The sequence below is a fragment of the Acinonyx jubatus genome, chromosome D2, assembly GCF_027475565.1.
Source record: "Acinonyx jubatus isolate Ajub_Pintada_27869175 chromosome D2, VMU_Ajub_asm_v1.0, whole genome shotgun sequence".
NCBI lineage: Eukaryota > Metazoa > Chordata > Mammalia > Carnivora > Felidae > Acinonyx > Acinonyx jubatus.
The window spans coordinates 70100353-70123819 of NC_069393.1; the positions used below are offsets into that span (position 1 = coordinate 70100353).

At 38.0% G+C, this 23467-nt stretch overlaps 1 protein-coding gene across 1 annotated transcript in view; it reads left to right on the top strand.

Annotated features, from left to right (window-relative positions):
* The window catches only part of TRUB1 (TruB pseudouridine synthase family member 1), a 37622-nt gene that overhangs the window by 8416 nt on the left and 5739 nt on the right, over positions 1-23467 (top strand). The window contains exons 3-5 of the mRNA XM_027063191.2: positions 2290-2345; positions 11301-11382; positions 22165-22237. Coding sequence (XP_026918992.2) covers positions 2290-2345; positions 11301-11382; positions 22165-22237 — 211 coding nt within the window. The remainder of the gene's footprint in view (positions 1-2289; positions 2346-11300; positions 11383-22164; positions 22238-23467) is intronic.

The window sequence follows — 23467 nt, forward strand, 5'->3', positions numbered from 1 at the left end:
GGTTTTCTTGGGTATAAAATGAGAAGAAGGTTAAGCTGGATAACTCTAAGATGCCTTCTTGTTTCAAATTCTATCATTCTGGATCACTGAACTAGCAGAGACATCAGCGTTTCAACCATGGTAAAGTCAAACATGTCAGCCTACGCTGAGACACCTGCACTGTGGTTGATAAAGCCACTGTGCTCATCCTTGTGTCTGAGAATGTGTGCAGTTTGTTCCTTTTTTAGAATGTACTTCTCTCTTCTCTGTATGTTCAAATTCTAAACATCCTTTAAGGCAACTCAAACTCTGTTTGAAATGCTTGAAAGAAGCATTATCTGGCCTCTTTAGCAGTTCAGAGTATTCCCTTCCTTGACCTTCTACAGCAGTTATGCTGCGTTCATTTTGACTCTTAATCATATATTATCATACTGCTGTTTAGTGTTATTCACTCATTATGCACCATTTTTTTGAGCACTTGCAATTTCTCTTATCTGTATTTTATTTTCCCTATAAGGTTATAAACTCTTTCAAAGTCAGGAAATGTTCTGTTTCATCAAAGTGTTGTTCTTGGGACTGTGTACATAGTACATAGTAGCTGCCCCAGAAATATTGACTGGGGATTCTTGAATGGAACAAAATTGGATTGGATCTTTGTTGTTACTATTATTAATGTTTATTTATTTTTGAGAGAGAGTGAGTGGGGGAGGGGCAGAGAGGGGGGGACTGAGGATCAGAAGTGGGCTCTGTCGATAGCAGAAAGCCCGATGTGGGGCTTGTACTCAAGAGCCCTGAGATCATGACCTGAGCCAAAGTTGGATGCTTAACCAACTGAGCCACCCCGGTGCGCTGGATCTTTGTTGTTATTTTACAAAGTTTGTGCCTGGATGGCAGCAGCTGTCATCTGGAGAGCACTGTGCTCAACAGAAGATACTAAAGGCATACAGTTTTTTATCTTAGTCTTTGAACTAGTATGATTCTACCGTAGAAGCTTAGAGAGGGTTTGGGATGATTTTGTATAGGGGTTGAGATTTGAGCTAGGTTTCGAAGGACGAATTTTGAATAAAAAAGTGTTGGTACCATAGACGTTGGGACCCAATTGAGTATTTTTGGGGGGGCTTTGTAGTGTGCAGTACAGGTTATCGGAAGTGGTTATGAAATGGTATGAATTGGAAGAGAAAGGGATAGAATGTAGAACAGACTGGTATTGGTTTAGGCTAATTCAGGCTCATGACAGTGGGAAGAAAGTCTAGATGAGTCAGGTAGCAGAAGGATGAAAAGGAAGGGGGTCTGCTGTCAGAGAGTCTGATCCAAATTTTAACTCTACTATTTACTAGTTGTGAGATTATAGGCAACGTTCTTAGAGTCTCTCTCTCAGTTTCCTCATCTATAAAATAGGGATAATTGTATTATTTTTTAGCATTGTTATAAGGATTAAATGAGCCAACAAATGGAAGCATTTAGAGTGGAATTTGATACATGGTAAACTCAATGAATGATATCCACTGTAAATATTCATAATAATTCTTTTAGCTTGCCAGGCATTTCTCCTTGTTTTTTCTTGCAATTCTGAATTGTGGTGTTTATATTGTGTTCTTTTACAAAATCACATCCATTAATGAGAAATACTTCAATTCTTACAAAAGCTTCTTGCTCTTAAGTGCAGAAATCATCGTAAACTCCCATTCTCACCTGGTGAAATGTGTTGTCATAAGGGTAAATAATGTTTGAAATTGAAGAGATAGGTGGGCCATTGTTGTACTTAATAGATGGTCTATAGGAGTATACGTTCTGCAAGCTCTCATTTTACCCTGTAGTCTTTTTTGTGTTTGGTTGATCTGTTATGTTTCTGTTTTCTTGATTGTATACTACTGGACACGAATCATCTCTAAATGGTTCATTAGCTATGATGATGGCTTTTGGTTTGCTTGGTAATGAACTCTGTCAAAAGGCTTTTATATACCGTGGTTAAATTGTGGCATGTATTTTTCACTGATGCCCATATAAAATTCCAGTGAGTCTTTGGAGATTCTTCTAAAACTTCATTATCTAATTGTCTAGGTTGAGTCTTCTCTCACGTTTAACACTTTGAGAGGAAAAATGTGTGTCTCCCATAGTGTCTTCAGAATTTCTAAGTTGCATGACAGGTTAAACTGATTGGAGTAAGAGGAGCCCTCTAATTATGCTAAATAGATGTTCCCTCCAACTTTTTATTATACGTGCCAAGAAATTATGACCAAAATATATAGATATTTTAAAAACCTAGTTTTCAGAATAGAGTGTCATAATATTTCTTTCTTTGGTTTATAGTGGTTGGAATCGGAAGGGGAACAAAAATGTTGACCAGTATGTTGTCAGGGTCCAAGGTAAGAATACTGGAAAACTTTTGTTTTTCTTTTTTCTTGAATGTTTTTAATGACCTATGTTTTGGATTTTGATCAATTAAAAAATAAACTGTGTGCATTTATAGGTGTCATTCCTGAACATTAATTACATGTCGTGATATCTGAGATTCGAAATGTTGAGACTATAAATTGGAAATTTTTTTTTTCAATGTTTGTATATTTTTTGAGAGAGAGACAGAGTGCGAGCGAGGCAGGGGTGGGGTGGGGGCAGAGGTGGCAGAGAGAGAGGGAGACACAGAATCCAAAGCAGGCTCTAGGCTCCAAGCTGTCAGCACAGAGCCCAATGTGGGGCTCGAACTCACAAACTATGAGATCATGACTTGAGCTGAAGTTGGATGCCTAACCAACCGAGCCACCCAGGCACCCCTATAAATTGGAAGTTCTTAATTGAAAAGCAAATTGATTTATAGAAGCAAAAATTCTGCAGTGCCTATAAATTTTAAAAATTATACTTTTTATATAAATCTGTTTCTTAGATGCAAGAGAACTTACAGATCCTAACTTCTATTGGTAGGGTTTTTTTTTTTAACCTTGGAATTTTTATAGAAACAATCCCACTTTGTAACCCATGCACTTTTCTTTTTTTTTTTTTTAATGTTTTTTTAATGTTTTTATTTATTTTTGAGACAGAGAGAGACAGAGCATGAGCAGGGGAGGGGCAGAGAGAAAGGGAGACACAGAATCCGAAGCGGGCTCCAGGCTCTGAGCTGTCAGCACAGAGCCCAACTTGGGGCTCGAACTCACGGACTGTGAGATCATGACCTGAGCCGAAGTCAGATGCTTAACCGACTGAGCCACCCAGGCGCCCCTCCCATGCACTTTTCAACAAAAGACTTGCTTTGTTTAATGGTTAGAAAATGTTTACTAAAGAAAAGTGAGGCTTCTTTAGGATGATAAGTTACATCATTCATCTGTGAGAGTTACCTTGACTAAATCCAAAAGCACATTTTGAGGCATTTGATGGGAGAGAGAGGAAGCGTTATGCAGGGGCAGGAAAAACTGTAAAACTGTGTGTCGCTTCAGGCATTCAGTGAGAATCCTCACGCAAAACCCAAAACCTCAGGGCAGAAGGAGCATTGAAACAGGAGTCAACGTGTCAAAGGGATTAACCTCTCAGAGCCTCTCAGTTTTTCATTAGGAAGAATGATTTGATCCCCTCTACATGTCTCTTCCAGCTCTAAAAGAGACAATAGTATCTGTGTCCTAATTAGCAGTGAGGTGCTGGTTATAATAATTGGGGCTAAGGACCAGTGAAAATGCCTTTGGAGGGAAGATTAAGAAGCTGCTAGGTGGAGAAGAATTTCGGCAAGTCCCTAGACTAACTTTTTATTTAATAGTTGGTAAGGTGAATTTGTCACAGTTGCTTCTTAAAATATCTAGAATGGTCAAAGACTGTTTTAAAAAAAAGCTTCCAGTTTGTTGCAGACTAATTGATGACTTTTGTAAAATAGAATTTAAATGTTATAGCAACGTCAGATTGCGAAGTACGTTTCTCAGCAGCCTCGTTTTCTGAACTTACCTCATCGTAGACACACTTTGAGTAGCAGCGGCCTAAGTAAGCTTTTCTTAAAATAAAAGCCCTGGAGAACACACGGTCTTTGATAGCCCCTTTTTAGTTATCAACTGGAATAGAAACCTGTATCTTTCAGTTGGAAAGGATCTTAATACCTCAGATAAGTGTAAACATTACAGTGTGGCTTGCTGTGTAACCTTTAAAATGTTGGTGTTGAAAAATCACAGAATACCAAAATTGTGTTGCAATGGCAGAGTTTGACTGTTTTGCTAAGCACCTTTGTGCTTAAATACCTCCACATGAAGTCTAGAATTTGTTTCTGATACAGGGTTTTGCCGTTTGCTTAATATTTGTTTCTTCAATATCTAAGTGGTTACTTTGATACAGGATTATGGATGATTTTTCTTTTCTTTTTTCACTTTATTTATTTATTTATTTATTTATTTATTTATGTTTATTTATTTTTGAGACAGAGAGAGACAGAGCATGAACGGGGGAGGGTCAGAGAGAGAGGGAGACACAGAATCCGAAACAGGCTCCAGGCTTTGAGCGGTCAAGCACAGAGCCCGATGTGGGGCTCAAACTCACGGACCGCGAGATCATGACCTGAGCCGAAGTCGGACGCTCAACCGACTGAACCACCCAGGCGCCCCTTCTTTTTTCACTTTATTTAGTATTTTCCCAAATCTTTACAATGAAGAAGTCACTTTTATAATAATAATAGTAACAATAATAATAATAACAAAAAAGATATGTTTGCATTAAGGATTTGTTCTTTTTCGAATATTCATTATTCACCTCTCCCCTCCTCTGGAAACTACAAATACAACACAGTATTGAAAGGTTTTACATATAAATTCCAGGCATATTTCTAGAAATATGACCAGAAATATAAATACATCATTGGCTCTGGTTTAAGCTTTATTTATCACAAAGCATTTTGGTATTCAGCTTAGAAAGCAGAATGTCATACAGTGAAATCGCTGATCCTCAGATGACTGTATCCCAAATAGAAAATCCCAGGTGTATCTTATTACAGAAACCTAGCCTTATGTGCCTCACATTTCAAAAGTAGGCATTATTATCTTATTAGCTATTTGTTTTTTTATACTTTTAATTTTAGGTTATGTATCTGTTAAAAGATAAGTCATTTAAATTTAATTATGTGCAGTATTACATTTTTTATCAAAAGTAGTTAAAAATTGTTAATAAATTAAAACTTTTTTTAATGTTTATTTTCGAGAGAGAGAGAGAGAGAGAGAGAGTGCGCGCGCGCGCACAGGCGGGGGAGGGGCAAAGAGAGAGGGAGACATAGAATCCAAAGCAGGCTCCAGACTCTGAGCTGTCAGCACAGAGCCTGACGCGGGGCTTGAACTCACAAGCTGTGAGATCATGACCTGAGCCGAAGTCGGAAGCCCAACCGGCTGAGCCACCCAGGTGCTCCATGAATAAATTTTTTAAAAATAGATTTTGTCTGTATCACTGGAAGCAATTCCAGAGATGGCTTTTAAACATTTTTTTTCCAAGACCCATAGTAAGAAATTCATTATACATTGTGGCCCTCTATACACATACATGTATAAAAAACAAAAGTTTCATCCAACAGCCGTAACTCTATGTATGATGTCCTCTTGATATTTGTCCTTCTACTTCATTAAAAATAATTGGTGCCTGCAGATTGTGCCTAGCTAGGCACGGACCTACAGTTTGACCCAATGCTTCCTCTTTCTCCACTTCCTACTTTTACGATGAATTTTATTCACATCACAACGCTACTAGAAAAATTAGACTTCTGGTAGGGGTAGGGTGGAGTTACCTCAAGAGTAGAATTACTTGGTTCTTGGATGGCAGATACTCGATGTTCACATGACAGCCGTATCACAGTACATCCTTCCCTCGCCATCCAGTCATGATCAGAGATACTGTTAAGTGAACGTGGCCTAACACGCTTCCCTGCTGAACCGAGGCACGTCCTTCGAATCCATTTCAACATAGTGCCACTTCATACAGCTACTCTCATTTAATGGGTGGAGTGCTGACCTTTTAAATAAAATCTCTATGCCATCAGATTATTTTGCTCCCATTCTTTGAAGACCAGAGACCATTCAGACCACCCAGTTTCTTTCTTGCATTCCTTCCAGTTCAGATCAGTGTAAGATTTAAGGGTCCCTCTCTGTGTGCTTCATTGCTTCCTCTCCTATCTTATGGTGCTCTTGGCTTTGCCAATGATCATGTTTCTCTTGAGTCCTTTTTTGTTTTCACTGCATGCTCTTTTGGATTACATGTCTAGTGTGTATACAGAGCCTGTAGGTTTTCCAAATAATGCATTGCATACAGAAGTTGATCGATAAATCCTATTATAGTTGGCCCTTGAAAAATGTGGGGGTTAGGGGCACTGATCCCGTCCACAGTCAGAAATCACCATATAACTTTGACTCCCTAAAATTTTAACTTATTAATAAGCATTAGTGATGTCATAAACAGTTGATTAATACATACTTTAATAATACAGTATAAAATACATATACAAAGTAAGCTAGAGAAAAAATGGTATTGAGAAAACCATAAGGGAGAGAAAATACATTATAGAACTGTATTGTGAAAAATTGCATGTAAGTGGACCCATGCAGTTCAAACCCTTGTTATTCAAGGGTCACTAATATTACTATTCCCAAGTATTTCACGAATCCCCAAATCTCTCTCCTGAGTTCCAGGCCTGTTGGATTTCTAACTATATGTCCCATAGACACTGACATTTATTTTATCTGAGCAAGTTCTGTTGGAGACCTTGAGTACAGTTAATTTCATTCCTTTTCCTTATCTTTGATTTCTGGTAGCCTAGGCAAAACGTGGCACTCATCAGAAAGAAGCAGCATCAGCTTCCAGCTCTGGGCATTAAAGTGAGAAAGAGATTTCTTACTGTGAGGGATATCGCATGATAGACCGTGGTTCTCAAATATAGTGTTACAACAGATGTAGAAGTGGATCTATATAAAATGTAACTTAGGTAAAATGATTCTGAGAGAGGTTAGACTCATGTGTCCTTTTGGCCTCACTTGATCTAAGTGCCTAGAAGGCCGCGTGCATGTTCCTCTGCTAGCTTCCCTAAATTATACTTCCTTTGAGCCAATCATTGAGCAGAAGCTGGGTAGCAGATGTACTTTGAAGTAATGGACTTTGATGAGGTTTTGTAGTATTACCTTTATTAGCATCCTGTATTGCTAATTAAAGTCAGTTACTTATATATGTGCTTTAGAAACCACATGAGCAGGTGGAAGGGTTGCTGTCCTATTTTGAAATCACTGGTGCCATTTAAAGACTAATTGGCATTATCCAGAGGTAAGACTGTTTTCCTATCACTGTGGAGATAAACTGAAGTGGTACCTGTTGGCAAAGCCAGTGTTTCCTCAGAAAGCAGCTTTGTATCCCTCCAAGTATTATTATTGGGGTATCCAAACTTTTCCACCCTGGATGTGTTCAAAGGATAGTAACTTTCCCCAAGTATACAGTGGCATTTTTAGGTTAACCAATCAATGTTAACTCTGAACTGTGATGTCACTATTGCTCCTATGGAACATAAGCCAACTTTCCAGGACTTGTGCATTTCCCTCATTTTCTCCAGAGCATGGTCCAATTTGTACCTTGTCTTTACAGTCTATTAATATTCATATATTCCATTAGTACTATATTGAAAATTTGAAGGGCTTCCACTTAGGATCTATGAAGAGCTACTCCTTTTTAATGAAGACATTCAAAGTCACATGTTGTTGGTTTGGTAGATTTAAAAAAAAAATGTTCTTCCTCATCGTAAATAATATTCCTTTGTTTGTTCATGAAACTTCGAATCACAAGCTTTCAAAATAAGCCTCAAAAAAAGCAGTTGCCTAGTTGAGATGGAAATGATTATCTTTCTGTAATACAAAAACAGTTTCCTTTCTTCTGAAGAGTACAGAAGCCGGTTAGCTCTTAAGCTGTCTAGCTAGTGTCTTGCTGGGGGGGTTCAGGGAGCTTGAAGAGGGGTGAAGGAGAGAGGAGAGTAGTGCTAGTATCAGTGAGAAACCATGAATCTCAAAGAGCACACAGTTCTGTGGAAACCTCTTTAAAAATTCCACAGGACCTCCATTTTCGTGTAGTCAAATTATGTTGTAACGTATCCATTAATAGATTTCAGAATTCCCAGGTATGCATCCTGTGTCTGTGTCGAATTTAGGCCAGTGAATAGAAATACTTCAGATCCCACAGGATAAAATGGTAGCATTATAGATCTACCTTGCCATGTTTTTTTGTTTTTTTTTGTTTTTTTTTTTTCTTTTAACCCATATCTTCTTGGTGGTAAGGTTTTGTTTCACTAGGAGGCTTAACTGTCCGGGTGGATTTTACTAAGTAGCTTGTGGACCATTGACTAGAATTAAAAGATAATTATCACTAGACGCCAAGACAAGGGAAAACTAGAAAACACCTATGATTTAGATGAGCAGTTCACCAACTGTGTTCCGGGGACTTCTGAGGGGGGTGGTCTGTTGAGGTCAAAACCGTTCTCAGAGCTTTGCCATCACACAGGTATATTGTGGTTTTTCAGAGGTTACCTGATGGTAGCATGGGTCTGATAGTTAATGGAATGTGTGCATGTATTTTAGTGTTTTAAACATTGTTGAGCTTTAATTTCTAATACAGTCAGTATCAACAGATAGAACTCATATGAAAAAAAAAAAAAAACACTTGCACCAGGGTTTCTCAGTAACTTCCAAGTGTTTATAAGGGTTCTAAAACCACAGTGTTTGAGAATTACTGGTTTAAGTAATATTTCCCTTTAGAAGAATCCAACATGTAGCCAGATTCAGTGTAACTGCAGAACCTGAAAGGGTTTGAAACTTGGCAGGTACCATGTGGATGTGCAAAACTGTGGTGAAATGTGAATTGCACAGATAAGAACTTCTCCAGCATGTATATAATTCTATCAACAACTTTTTTATTAAGCTGCTACCATGTTTCCATCTAGTGAGAAACACAATAGAACAGCATTGCAAAATCCAAGCTAACAGTTTGTAATTGGGGAAGATAAGGATCAATATATATCTTTGCATCTCTCACAGGCACTTAGGAGAATATTTGGTACATTCACAATCCTTAAACATGATTGACTGAATGAATACACTAGTGAATGAATGAATACGCAATGTGGGCTTGATATAGGCCTCCATTCTTCTTATGTATTGAACACCTACTCTTAGCTCTGCTGCCAGGTGAGCGATTGGAAGTTGAGATAAATTAATAGAGTGGCTTTGAAAGATAACAGGGTTTAGGGTTTGATTGCTGGAGAAGAGAGGAAGCTCAAGGCTAGGGAAATTGCATGTGCCAAGAACCCTTGGAGCTCAGAGACTAGAATGAGCATTGCATACTTGGAAAGCATGTTCCAGAATTAAAAGGTGCCTGGTTAAAACTTGTTACATAGAATAATGCAAAAAGTTTCAAGGTTCAAGGAAAACCAGAAAACAGTGATGATTTCTAGTGATGTATATAGATTGCACTGTTTTTCTTATGCAACCAGATGATTAAGGCAAAAATCAGAGCATTTTCTTGCTTTCCTGTTTCTTATGGGAACTCACTATAACCAGATGAGTCACTCAAACCACTGTTACTGTGAATCATTTTGTATCTCTCGCTCTTTTTCTTTTTTAAATAATAATGATGATAATAGTATTGTTTTCTGTTGCTTACTGTGGCCAGGTACTGTTCTAAACTCTGCCCTCCTGAGGTACTATTATCATCTCCATTCTAAGATCAGGAAAACAAGGCTCCAGCATGAAAGGCTCACTTAATCTACTTGTTGTGATGGCATCAGGATTCAACCCTTTGAGTCCACACTCTTCCCATTCACCCTACTGTATATACTTCTCCCCATGGTTTGCTTAATCCAGGTTGACTGTTGCAAAATATGGAAGCAGGAGTGGAGCATCTCGGGTGATGAGACTGTTTGTTTAGTTACAAGAAACTAATTTTTGTCGATACTAATGAAAAATTTTTTTCGAACTTTTAAAATTTTATTTTAATTCTAGTGTGGTTAGCATCCAGTGTTATATTAGTTTCAGGTATACAACACAGTGATTCAACAATTCTGTACATCTCTCTGCTCATCATGATAAATGTACTCTTGATGCCCTTTATCTGTTTCTCCCATACCCGCCCCCACCTTCCCTCTGGTAACCACCAGTTTGTTCTCTATATTTAAGAGTCTGTTTTGTAGTTTGTCTCTTTTTTTCCCCGTGTTTGTTTTGTTTTCACATATGAGTGAAATCACAGGGTATTTGTCTTTCTCTGAAATTTTTAAAAAGTTAATTCAAATGCATTAGAACATTCCCCCTATATTAAATTATTTGAAAAAATTATTTTGAGCTATGTAATAGAAGGCGATTTCATCCACGGGCAGCTTGGACTGGTATAAAATGCTTGTTCATGGGAATTTGAAGTTCTAATATTTTTCTCATTTTTGTCCCTGGTTCCTTTGCTAACATAATAAACTTGTCATTAATAAACTTATATTTCTACAAAGTACTTTGAGCTTCCTCTTTAAACAGTTGTCCACATAACTACAGAATCTTTTCAGTGGGAATTATATTCCTGGCATTTTTCTCACTGCTTCATGAGCTGTTCCAAATAAAATTTGAATTTGACCAAAAGAAAGTAGTATAAACAGTATGTAATACAAATGTGCCCTGAGGTGAGAAGGAAAATAGTCCTCAGTTAACTGTGAATGATCAGTTCTTAGATGTGACTTTTTTCCTTTCAGAGAGCTTGAGAAGTAGCTATTTCTCTTTATTAAGAAAACGCATGTAATATTAAGGACACCAGTTCTGCTGTAGTAGTTTGGCTCACTTTCTGCATATTTAGCTTTTGTTTAAACATCTAACGAAGCTACTAAGATTAGTCTTAGTATTTCCTGTAAGAAGTAGTCAATGGATATATTTTAAAATTAATTTTAATTGTATGTGTGGTAAAATTGTTGAGTCTTCTGATGGCCACATACCATTGGCCACGCCATTGTACCGTTCTCTCTACTCATAGGTATATCTGAAATTTTTCTTCCAGAATCAAAACTTCCCAATTCCCAGAACTGGTCTTAGAAATTGGTTTGTAACAAGCGTATGTTTATGAGCCATCATTGTCAGTAAAATCCGGCTCTTCTGTGTCGTGTGGGCTGGTGTGGGAAGTTCGTGAGCGCTCCTCAGTTTACATAAGTGCTTCCCACATGTCACAAATTAACAAAACAGCTGCAGTCGCTTATTTTTGCCTTTAGTTTGTCTCAAGTTGGTAGGATTAGTAAAATTCTGTATAAAGCTTTAAGACATGCGTAAGTTTTTCTTCACCTGATGACCTATTTTTCTCCCTTGCTTCTTTTCCTCTAGAGGTACACCGCCATTGGGGAGCTGGGGAAAGCTACTGACACGCTAGATTCCACTGGCAAAGTAACAGAAGAAAAGCCTTACGGTATGATGTTCGTCTAGCGTAGTCCTCTTTGTTCGTTCACGTTTAGACAAAGTTTCTGTGAATCCAGAATTTTTTTTTTTTTTAATGTTTATTTTTAAGAGAGAGAGATACAGTGTGTGAGCAGGGGAGGGGCAGAGAGAGAGAGACACAGAATCCAAAGCAGGCTCCAGGCTCTGAGCGGTCAGCACAGAGCCTGATGTGGGGCTTGAACTCACAAAGCATGAGATCATGACCTGAGCCGAAGTCAGACACTTAACCGACTGAGCCACCCAGGTGCCCCTGTGAATTCAGAGTTTTAAAAATAAATCTCTTACCTGATATTACCAGTGATTATGATAGCTTTTAGTACATTTCTTTGGGTTAATAAAATTGACAGTTTTGATCACATTGTTGCTTATTTGGTATGGGTTTGTTTCTAAAGATTTATCATTTGTCATAATTGCCTCTTTTCCTATAATCAGTTTCCTTTAGTGTTCAGAATTCTTCCAAATAATTCTCTTGCCAAAAAACAATTTATAGCTAGGAATTAGGACATTTTCCCTAGTAAACGAAAAAGCGGAGAGACTATCTTGTTAGATTTTACCTGTGCCTTCCCATGGCTTATTTATTTATTTTGCAGTTATTTCTTAGCTTTTGAAATGCACCAAGTTTAGTGCTTTACAACTAATTATGTTCCTGTGCTTTTGCAGCATATAAGACAATATGACAGAGGGAAAGCTATTTCTCTGGAAGTAAAACACAACTCACTGGGGCCCACCTTAATTTTTCTACCATTCCTTCTTTTCCTCCTTTAAGTAAGGATAGATAAGTGAGATGGTTTCCTAGCAACTCTCAGAGTGCAGCGCTATTCGTAATGCAGCCCTTGACGTTTTGTACAGTCCGTTCACCTACATTATAATGTCATCAGTCGTGAATTATTTGTAGGCTTTCTGCTGTGTTGGGTTTGTTTGTTTTTTTTTTTGTTTTGTTTTCTGCTTGTGTTTAATGTTGCCCCTTCTTAATTTAGCCATCTGGCTGTCCTGTGTTTTGTGTCGAATGCACTTACTATATATTATGTATTGCCCCAGTACTTAGGCCAACCTTCTCCTTGGTCCTACCTAGTAGCTTCACTTGTCCTGATAAGATTTATATATAACTTAGGATCCTACTTGATAAATCAAGCAACATAATCAAAAGACAAATCACTGATTTATGTTGATTTTTTAAAGAAACAGATGTTGAATTCTCCTTGAAATTATTAGGAAATAGCAGACCCTCACTTAATGGAAACCCAACCATAATTTTCAACCAGAAAGCTTTTAAAAAAGCACAGGGCAATAGGATGATATCAGAGATTTCCAGAGTATATAAAGTACCTATATAATCATAAAAATGGTGAGAAGGTAAAATTGATAAGACTTCTTGATGTGATGGGGTAGTGAAGGGGAGGACATTGTCAACCATGACCTAGGTTTCTAGGTTTTAAAGCTGGTCATGTGATGGAGCAGTTCATTGAGTAGGGGATACTAGAATAGGACCAAGGTGATGAAAATACAGTTGACCCTTGAATAGCACAGGTTTGTCTTGTGTGGGTCCACTCATACCTAGATATATATTTATGTATTTGAGAGAGAGAGAGAGAGAGAGAGAGAGAAAGTGTAAGAGCGGGATAGAGGGAGAGAGAATCTTAAGCAAGCTCCACACTCAGCACAGAGTCTGATGTGGGGCTCAATCCCACAATCCTTTGGGATCATGACCTGAGCTGAAATCAAGAGTTGGATGCTCAAACAGCTGAGGCACCCAGGCGCCCCTATAAATGATTTTTTAAAATAAATACAATACAGTACTGTACATGTTTTCATTATGATTTCCTTAGAAACATTCTAGCTTACTATAAGCTATATATAATATAATATATAATATACAAAATATACGTTAATCATTTGTTTATATTATTGGCAAGGCTTTCAGTCAACAGGCTGTTAGTAGCTAAGTTTTGGGGGAGTCAGAAGTTATACATAGGTTTTTTACTTCATGCAGGTTCCATAACCCTAACCCCTGTGTTGTTCAAGAGTTAGCTGTACTTAAACATACCCTTTCTTCCTGCCCTTAAGCATTTTGGAGTTAAAAAAACTCTTCATTGTATTGTGCAGTTTGTAACCTTACTTAAAGAAAACTTAGTTTGTTAAAATCATCTGATTATATGTTGAACTAAGTCATGGAAAAACTAAGTAACTTTCTTCAGGCCCTGAAAGGGAGACCTCCCTGTAGTAAATTGAATAGTATTTGTAGTCCCAGAAAAAATGACAGCTCATCGGGTTTGCTTATTGACATGAGTTTTCTTTGTGATTTAAATAAATTAGCAAATGTTTGTCATCTACTTAAACAGGTACCAAGGGGAAGGTAAATGAGACCTAGCCTGTGTCCTTGAGGAACTTGTGTCCCATGGAGAACTTTTGTGTTTAAATGGAAAATGGTCTTAGATTCTAGCCTCAGGCGATTCTAAACAGGTTTTCACCCACATGACTATCTGGCAGACGTCCAGAAGTGATGTAGTACACAGAACAATTCATTGTGCTACCTGTCCTGCATGTTGTGAGACATCCAGCATCCCTGGTCCTCGAATATTAAATGCTGCTGATGTTGCCACCCTCCCACATCACTGTAACAATAAAAATGCAGTTTTTAATTGACTTTTGAGAACAGCTGACATATAGGTCAGGTAACTAAGGCAGTATGCAGTAAATGGCAAATGAATGCTCTTATGTCATTTTTGTTCTATCTAGACAAATGCTATTTTTAGCTGTTGTTTCAGATACCTGAAAGTTCGCTCAGAAGAATAAGAAAACAAGTGTGGCTCAGTAGACTCAAAGCTCAAACCATATTAATAATAGGGCCCTTCTGTTCTTTCACGCACCTTCCTTTATCCCTAAATAGCTTTTGACTGTTTGTAAATACACATTTGCGTGTTAATCCCGAAACTGTGGGGCTGAGACCTATCTCTTTTGGTCCTCACTATATTCTTGGTGTCTAGGACAACGTGTGGCATATAGAATAAAGCACAGTGTACGGATAAATAAGGCAGGCAATAGAGGACGGCGAGATGGCAGCCGAGTCGCACAAAAGGCAGAGCATCCTTCTGCCTTGTGCTGCTCTTTTCTTATCCCCATCCAGGTATTGAGTCTTGGGCGCAATTGCTGGCCTGAGGACACTTGGCTTCATTGTGTTGATCTGCTCTTCAGTGAGCTCAGGGCGTGAGGACTATGGCTTCCCAGGCTATCTTAGATGTGAGCCAAGCTTCTGGGAAGGCCTGACTGCTCCTGTGAGAAGAATAGGTTTCTCTCTCTTGTGGCTTTTTTATTGGGAGGCAAGAAAGGTGAAAGGAAAGTGGTATCTCATGCTAATCCTCTGTTCTAAACACTGCAACCCCTAGGTCCCAAGATAGGATGTTACAAGGTCTTTTCCAGTGGGTGTAGCTAATGTATCTCATGGGAGTGGCTCCTTTTGGACTGTGGTTTGCTGCCCACACTTCCTGGAGGAAGCTGAGGACTTGAATTGGATCTCAGATTGCAATTTAAACAACTAGGGCACATGCTCTAGTATGGCTGCTGTGTAGATAGGTATCAGTCATCTTGTGGTGCCTTTTGTTTGTATTTAAACCTTTTTATTACAAAATATTACACAAATAAAGAAAAGCGAGCGAAACTTAAATTTACAGCTCAGCGAACTATCACGAAGCAAACCTCAATGCAGCTACCAGTCAAGAAATAGAAGATTCCTAGAAACTCCTTTCAAGCCGCATTCCATATATAACATTTTTCTGTTGACATTTGGACTTTATGAATAAAGCTGCTATGTGTATTTTGTACCTGTTTGTTGGTGGACTCGTACTCATTTCTCTTGGAAATACACCCAAGTGGAATTGCTGGGTCATAGGGCAATCCTCCTGTACTGGAAATTATCAACAATTTTCAAAGTAATTGTGTAACTTTGGATTTTTACCACCAATAAATGGAGTTTCACTTGCTCTACATCCTGGGCAACACATGGCATTAACAGTGCTTTTAATGTTGGCCATTCTGATGAGTGTGTAGTTTTATTTCATTGTGGTATTAATTTGATTACTAATGGGATTCAGCACTTTATCATGTGTTTTGGCTTCTTAGCCATATTCTTTTGTGTATTGTTCAGGTCTCTTGCCCATTTGCTTTTTGGGTTTTTTTTTTTCTTTTGTATCGAGTTGCCTTTTTAAAAATTGTAATTTGTATGAGATCTTTGTATACTCTGGGTATGTGTTCTTCTTTTGTTACGTGTGTTTTTCCTACCCTGTGGCATATTTTCTACCTCTCTTGATTGTGTCATGGAAAACAGAAGTTTTTAGCTTAAGTTTAGTTTACTTTATTAAGTCTTTCCCTTTGTGATTAGTCCAGTCCTTTTGGTACCCACTTTAAAAAAAACAAAAATTCCTCCCCCAAAAGCATGAAGATATTTTCCTGTATTCCAGAAGCTTTGTTGTTTTGCCTTTCACATTACATCTATAATCCACCTTTTTCCCGCCTCTTGTATGCATATTCCTGTATGGCCCAGCACTTTTCTCTACTGCATTGCCTCTTTGGTCACCGTCACGCACTTTATAGATAATGGGTTTGTTTGGAATCCATTTTGTCACACGGGTCTGTCTATTCTTGTGCTAACACTGAACTATCTTAATTACTATGGTTTTAGACTAGATCTTGATATCTGAAAGAGCAAGTCTATCTGATTTTTTATAGATTTTCCCTATAGGTTTTTTATAGCTTTCTTCTCAAAGTAAGAAAGTTGCTTTCTGTACCCAACTTACTGTTTTTTGTTTATTTTTTTATTTAAACAGTTTTTTTAAGGTTTTATTTATTTTTGAGAGAGAGAGCTAGAGCTCCAGAGGGGGAAGGGCAGAGAGAGACGGAGACACAGAATCCAAAGCAGGCTCTAGGCTCCGAGCAGGCTCTAGGCTCTCTCAGCACAGAGCTGGACGCGGGGATCGAACCCACCAATCATGAGATTATGACCTGAGCCGAAGTCGGATGCTTAGCCGACTGAGCCACCCAGGTGCTTCTGTTTGTTTTAAATAAGCTCTATGTCCAGTGTGAGGCCTGAACTCAACAATCCTGAGATCAAGAGTCACATGCTCTGCTGACTGAGCCAGTTAGGCACCCCAACTGTTTTATTTATTTATTTTTTATATCATGAGCACACATTGAATTTTATCAAAAATACTTTTTCTTTAGCTGTTGATTTTTCTCCTTACTCAAATATTAAACTAACTTTACATTTCTAGAATAAGCCCAAATTGATCATGATCTGTTATCCTTTATATAAATTGTTGGATTTAGTTTGCTAATATTTAGTTTAGGATTTTTGCATTTTTGTCTATGAATGAGATTACCTTCTGTTTTTCCTTCCTGTTAATGTCCTTGACTGGTTTTAATATCAGTTATGCTGACTTCATAAAATAGGTTGGGGGGGTTGGTATTCTCTTATTCTCTAGAATTTGTGTAAGGTTGGCATCATTTCTTTTTCAAACGTTTAGTAGAATTTATTGGTAGACATTTGGGGTTTTCTTTGTTAGGAAGGTTTTAATCATGGATTGGATTTCTTTTCTAAATATAAAATTTAGTATTTTTTTATTTCTTGTGTCATTCTAGATAATGTTTTCCCTAGGAATTTGTCCATTTCACCTAAATTTTCAAACTTATTGGTCTAGAGTTGTTCATAACATTCCTTTATGACCTTTTTATTTTGAAATGATATCAGACATATTTTTGTAGTTTTTAGTATGTAGATCTTTCATTTCTTTTGTATGTGAAATCCCTAAATACTCCATATTTTTGAATGCTATTATAAGTTGAATTTTAAAAATTTCAGTTTGTGATAGTTCATTTTTTTTTTTAATTTTTATTTAACGTTTTATTTATTTTTGAGACAGAGAGAGACAGACATGAACAGGGGAGGGTCAGCGAGAGGGAGACACAGCATCTGAAACAGGCTCCAGGCTCTGAGCTGTCAGCACAGAGTCCGACGCGGGGCTCGAACTCACAGACCGCGAGATCATGCCCTGAGCCGAAGTCGGCCGCCCAACCGACTGAGCCACCCAGGTGCCCCTGATAGTTCATTCTTAGTATAGAGAAATGGAGTTAATTTTTAAATATTGGTCTTATGTCATTTTCCCTTGCTAACCTCACTAATTTGAGTCACTTTTGTATAGATTCCTTGTTAGTGTGGATCTAAAGTACATTTTTCCAGGTCTCCATTAGTTCTACTCCTCAGACACGGCTTCTCTGGGGTCCCTGTCACATTCCCTGTGTGTTCAGCCAAATTTCTTCCTTCTGGATGGTTGGAATTCATCCAACCTTATAAGAGCTTGCAAGAGCTTTGGTGGCAGTTCTTTGGTTAATTTTCTGGCGTCTGTCTTATGTGCAGCTTGGAATTGAGCTGGGCTCAAGTGGACCCCTGTAGACATCTCCTTCTCTGTTTGGTTCTCCCAAATTCCAGCTGCTGCTGCTTCCCCAAATTCTGATTTTTATTCAGTGAGATTGTTACTGGCTGGTGGATTGTAAAATTCCTTGGTTCTTGTCTTCTTGAAGGAAAGAATTCAGTCGAGAGACTCCGTAGAGAATTAAACAAAGGTTTTATTTAGCAAAGGGAGAGTACACTCCAGAAAGGTAGCAAAAGAGCTTGGTCTACGCGAGATGATGCGGTGTCTGGGCGGAGACTGGGTAGTCCCTGGCAGTTTCCTACCTGCCATCGTCCTTTCTCCCCTCCTGCTCAGGTCTGTCTAGCTGCCTCCAGTAGCAAGATTACAGTGCTCTTTTGGGATTCCCTTCCTTACATCACAGTTCGGAAAGTACCTCCAAGCAAAACAAGTGATCCTCAGAAAGGCCCTGCCTGTTTCTTTCTCTTCTCTCAGGGATGATAGTCCCAGCTGTCTGTTGTCTAAGGTTTGAAAACAATTGTGTATTATGTATTTTCCCAATTAAACAGTTTATAGTGGTAGGACTTATCCAGTAACAGTTACTCTGTCATGGTTGAATATTGTTTTTAAATCCATAGTTCAGTTAAGTATCGACTATTATGTTGTAAGTTCACGGGTAGAGTCAACAGATTTTAAGCAAATAATATGTGATATGATCTCACATATATTAATTTTCTGAGAATGACTTTTTAATTTCAGGGGCACCTGGGTGGCTAGGTTGTTTAAGTGTCTGACTCTTGATATTGGCTCATGATCATGATCTCACAATGGTGGGATCAAGCCCGACATGGGGCTTCATGCCCAGCGTGGAGCCTGCTTGGGATTCTCTCTCTGCCCCTCCCCCACTTGCTCACTATCTCTCTCTCAAAAAAAAAATTAAAAATATTAATTTCAGGGGTACGTAAGTGGCTCAGTTGACTAAGTGTCGGACATCAGCTCAAGTCATGATCTCACAGTTTGTGAGTTTGAGCCCTGCTTCAGGCTCTGTACTGACAGCTCAGAGCCTGGTGCCTGCTTCGGATTCAGTGTCTCCCTCTCTCTCTCTCTGCCCCTCTCCTGCTCATGCTCTGTATCTCTCTCAAAAATAAACATTAAAAAAAATATATTAATTTCAAATGAATACTGCTGGCACATTGATGATTCTAAACAAAGAATAATTACCCACGTCCTAGGACACTTTTATCATACCCATCTTCTTTTACCAAATGTATTTCTTGGATAGTTATTGGATATAATTGCTTTAGAGATTTTATTCTCCATTTCTTTTTAAATCCTTTGGAGGTAGAGTCTTTATTCTTAATAATTATTATTTGGATTGGACTAATGGCAAGATTTAGAGATAGCCAGCATGCTTCACTACATACTCACGTAGTGAACATAATAATCATATGATAAAAAAATACTTATTTTATTCTAAAATAGTATATTCACCTTTATTGTAAAACAACTTGCTGCATAGACCTTCTGTCTGGTGATTCAAACTTCAGAAGAATCATTGGCCTGGTGACTTTTAAATGTCCTTTTGACCTGGAGATTCTATTATTCCTCAGCTGATTCAGCAAGAATGTCTTGAGTGCCACTGTAATTGTGTACCTTATATAAGAAGAAAAGCTGCCTTTGCCTTTAAGGGCCTTGGAATTTAATTGGTGACAAAATACCTGCCTATGTATAGTAGGTAACATTTACAAATTGTGTATGGTTAATTGCAGAATGAACAGCACAAACCTAAAATGCCTGAGATGTTAAGTCAGAGAAAGAGACCCTGGCAGAAGTAATGACAAAGAATACGTCTTGTCATCTTGTGTTGGGGAGTATGAGTAAAAGACAACAACTGAAGCAGGAAAAGGAGTATACATTCAGAGGAATGTTAGGAAAGAGGCCAGCCTAGCAGACGTAGAGAGCCGTTTCAGTTTCATTTAGTCTTATTTTGAAGATGTGTGGCTAAGCCATGAACTTAACAGTACGTTGCAATTGCTCTGCAGTGGTATCAGCAGTGACATTTCTTCAGCAGCCGTGCTTGGTGGTAGCATTGGCCGCCTAGATTTGAAAGCGTTGCATCACTAAGGTGGCACCAGTAATTGTTTTAATGTTGCGGTAGAGCAAAAATTTCTCATGGAAAAATCCTTATCCTATCTTGAGCTACATCTGTTTGAAAAACCGTATGAACAGAATATCCATCTGAGAACTGTCTTTTTGGACTGTTAGGTGTTGGAGAAATTCTTTTGAGTTCTGTGGCTCTTCTCTGTGTGAGTCTAGTAGATTCTGGTCTTTTGTTTAACTTGAGACTCAAGGTCACACCGAGGTTAAGACTGTCTCGCTGTGTTGATATTGAAATCTGGACACAGTATTCCATGCTGTTGTTTAATTTTTTTTCCGGTGATACAGTGATAATTCAAGGCACATTAATTAGGTTTTGCTTAATGTTATTTCGTAAAATCAAATGTAACTATGTATTAGAATAAAAAGTTGAAATAAACGTCCTACAAAGTGAAAAAGAAGCACTGTAATTTCTTTCCATTGACTGTGACCTAAACAAGTTATAGACTATTTCTATAATTATTGAATATGAAATATACAGTCATCTATAAATACGAAAATCCCAAATACTGAGTTTCAATGTGTTATAGTTTTCATTTGTTAAAATTATAGAACTATACTTTAATATTATAGTAATAATGTTTTATAGTTAATACAGTTGATACTTTGTGTGAAAGAGTATTAAAGGCTGGAAACATGATTAAGTAACATACCTAAAACTTGTATGTCTTCATTCAGATTTTCTAAAATCATTGTTAAAAAATGCTTAATAATCATGGTATCCTTGCTGTGTATATTGTCTTTTCGCACTGGCTTATTTTGAGGCAAAAATCAGACTCCTAAGAGTGTTTGATGAAAAAGAACAGAGAAATTCCAAAAACAGTGAAAGGAGGGAAGGAGACAAATACAAGTTTTCTTGGGGACAGAACTGAATGTAAGTGTGTCAGTTTTATGCCACCGTAGAACTAGCAGGTAAAGTTTTTGATGTGGTTGCTACTTAATAATCTTCAATGCTGGGGGCACCTGGGTGACTCAGTCCGTTAAGCATCCGACTTCAGCTCAGGTCATGATCTTGCAGTTCTTGGGTTCGAGCCCCGCTTCGGGCTCTGTGCTGACAGCGCAGAGCCTGAAGCCTGTTTCCGCTTCTGTGTTCTCCCTCTCTCTCTCTGCCCCTCCCCCACTCATGCTGTCTCTGTCTCTCTCTCTCTCAAAAATAAACATTAAAAAAAATTTTTTTTTTAATCTTGAAAAAAATAATCTTCAATACTGTGTACATTATTTATAGTATTTGATGCCTGGAGAAACTTAGATAACTTAAGCATTTTTTTTTTTAATTTTTTAAATTAAACTTTTAAATTGATTTTTTAGTTGACATTCAGTGTTAGTTTCAGGTGCACAACAATGCTTACCATCTGTCATGATACGAAGTTAGCACAGTATTATTGACTATATTCTCTATGCTGTACATTTCATTCCCATAATTTACTTATTTCATAACTGGAAGCTTGTATTTCTTAATACCCTTCACCTATTTTGCTCATTACCACTTGCCGTGGTGAGCACTGCGTAATGTATATGTCAGATCGCTGCATTGCACACCTGAAGCTAATATTAGCATTGTATGCCAATTATACTTCAGTTATTTAAAAAAAAAACTTATATGAATTTTTCTACTTGTTTTCCGATCCCCTCATTTTTTAATGCTGTGGTACCTTTTCTATAGCTAATGCACCATTTTTCTCAGCTTTTCTAAAGGCTGTAGTAAGCACCAGCTAAATGCATATAAGATGATGGAGTCATTTATTGGAGAAAAAATTGAAGCAAAGGAAATTTAGCCTTAATATTAGACAGTATAAGACTTTCTCCCCCTCTTATCTCATTAATGTGTATTTTATTCATCTCAACAAGGTAGAATTTGGCCTACATATATGTGTTGATAGAAAATTTTTAATTGAGGGGCTCCTGAGTGGCTCAGTTAAGCACCTGACTTCGGCTCAGTTTATAAGCTCATAGCTTGTGGGTTTGAGCTGTGTCGGGCTCTGTGCTGACAGCTCAGAGCCTGGAGCCTGCTTCAGATTCTGTGTGTCCCCCTCTCTCTGCCCCTTCCCTGCTCGTGCTCTGTCTCTCTCTCTCTCTCTCTCTCAAAAATAAACATTAAAAAAATTTTTTAAAAAATTAATTGAAATTTCAGAGCGTTCAATGCTGTGAAAATAGCACATAATCTGTAGTTGTTTGTTACCTTTTTCATTTTTTGGCAGATAAAATAACACAAGAAGATATTGAAGGCATTCTGCAGAAATTTACTGGGAATATAATGCAGGTACCTCCCCTGTAAGTTCACTTACTGAATTTGAAGAAATGTCTAATTTTTATTTTTCAGTGTTTAACATCGCTTTAATGAGAAAACAAACAAACAAACAAAACGGCTTCCTTCTGTGTATGGTGAAGCGCGTTTCGATCCGACACAGCGTCTGCTCCAGTAGGGGTGGGCCTGACTTAGGCAGCTTGCAGAGCTTCCGGCACTCTGTGGGGCGGCGCGATGCCGTCTCCTCTGGCCCTGGATGCTGCCACGGCTTGACATCCATGCCGTTCCAGTGCTGATGGGCTTCTGTGATTTGCACCCACACGCCTCAGGGCAGGTCTGGAGCGCAGCGAGGTCAGTTTTCCCCGAACTGCTGCGAGGGGCCGGTCCTGTCCAGTGCTGCTGTCAGAGCTGTGATTTGTAGTCCAGTGGCTACTTTTGTTCAGGCATCAGGACCATTTCCTGTGGGCCCAGAGTCTTACGCTTCACAATTCTCAGCAACAAATGAGACAGATGAAAGTTACAGTTTATTGAAAGTATGAGAATATTGATTTACCACTTAACCATATTTTTTGTGCACATTACTATTTCAAGCAAATTGCTTTTTATTTTAAAAAATGGCTGTATCGTTATGTGTCAGGCAAAGTTACTGACAGTTCTTTTAGCATTTAGTACTTTTTATTTTAAAATCTTGATTTTTTTCAAGACCGCTGAAATATCTAACAGGGAAATGGGTCTTCATAATTTTGCTTCAAGTGAAAGTTTTAAAAATTTTTTAGGATATGGATAAATGTTATTTTTGATCATTATTGTTATAAATAAAATATAAGTATGTTTAATTTATTTTAAGAGCAGTTTTAGAAATTTCTTCCCGGGACTGTTCCAAGGATTTCGTAGTCTAATAAAATTTTATCACACAAAGCTAAGATCTGTTAAGTAGATTATCTGCTTCTTTGCATTTTGAAATGTTTTGACAACTCGTATGTGAAAATGAATATTATTGTAATGGAAATTGTTTCAAGGAAACATAGTTGAGACCATTGTGACCAGAGGCCTTGTCACAGTGTCCTTGACCCAGAACCCGGACCAATGAACAAACATTTGTATAGACCACCTCCACAGAGAAGGTGGAAGGGTAAAATTGACAATATTGCTCATTGGGTACCAGATTAAGCTTTCGCTTCAAAGATATTTAGGAATTCCATCCCTGGCACCATCACGGAACAGATTGGAAGGAAAAAAGAAGTCCGCCTGTTAGA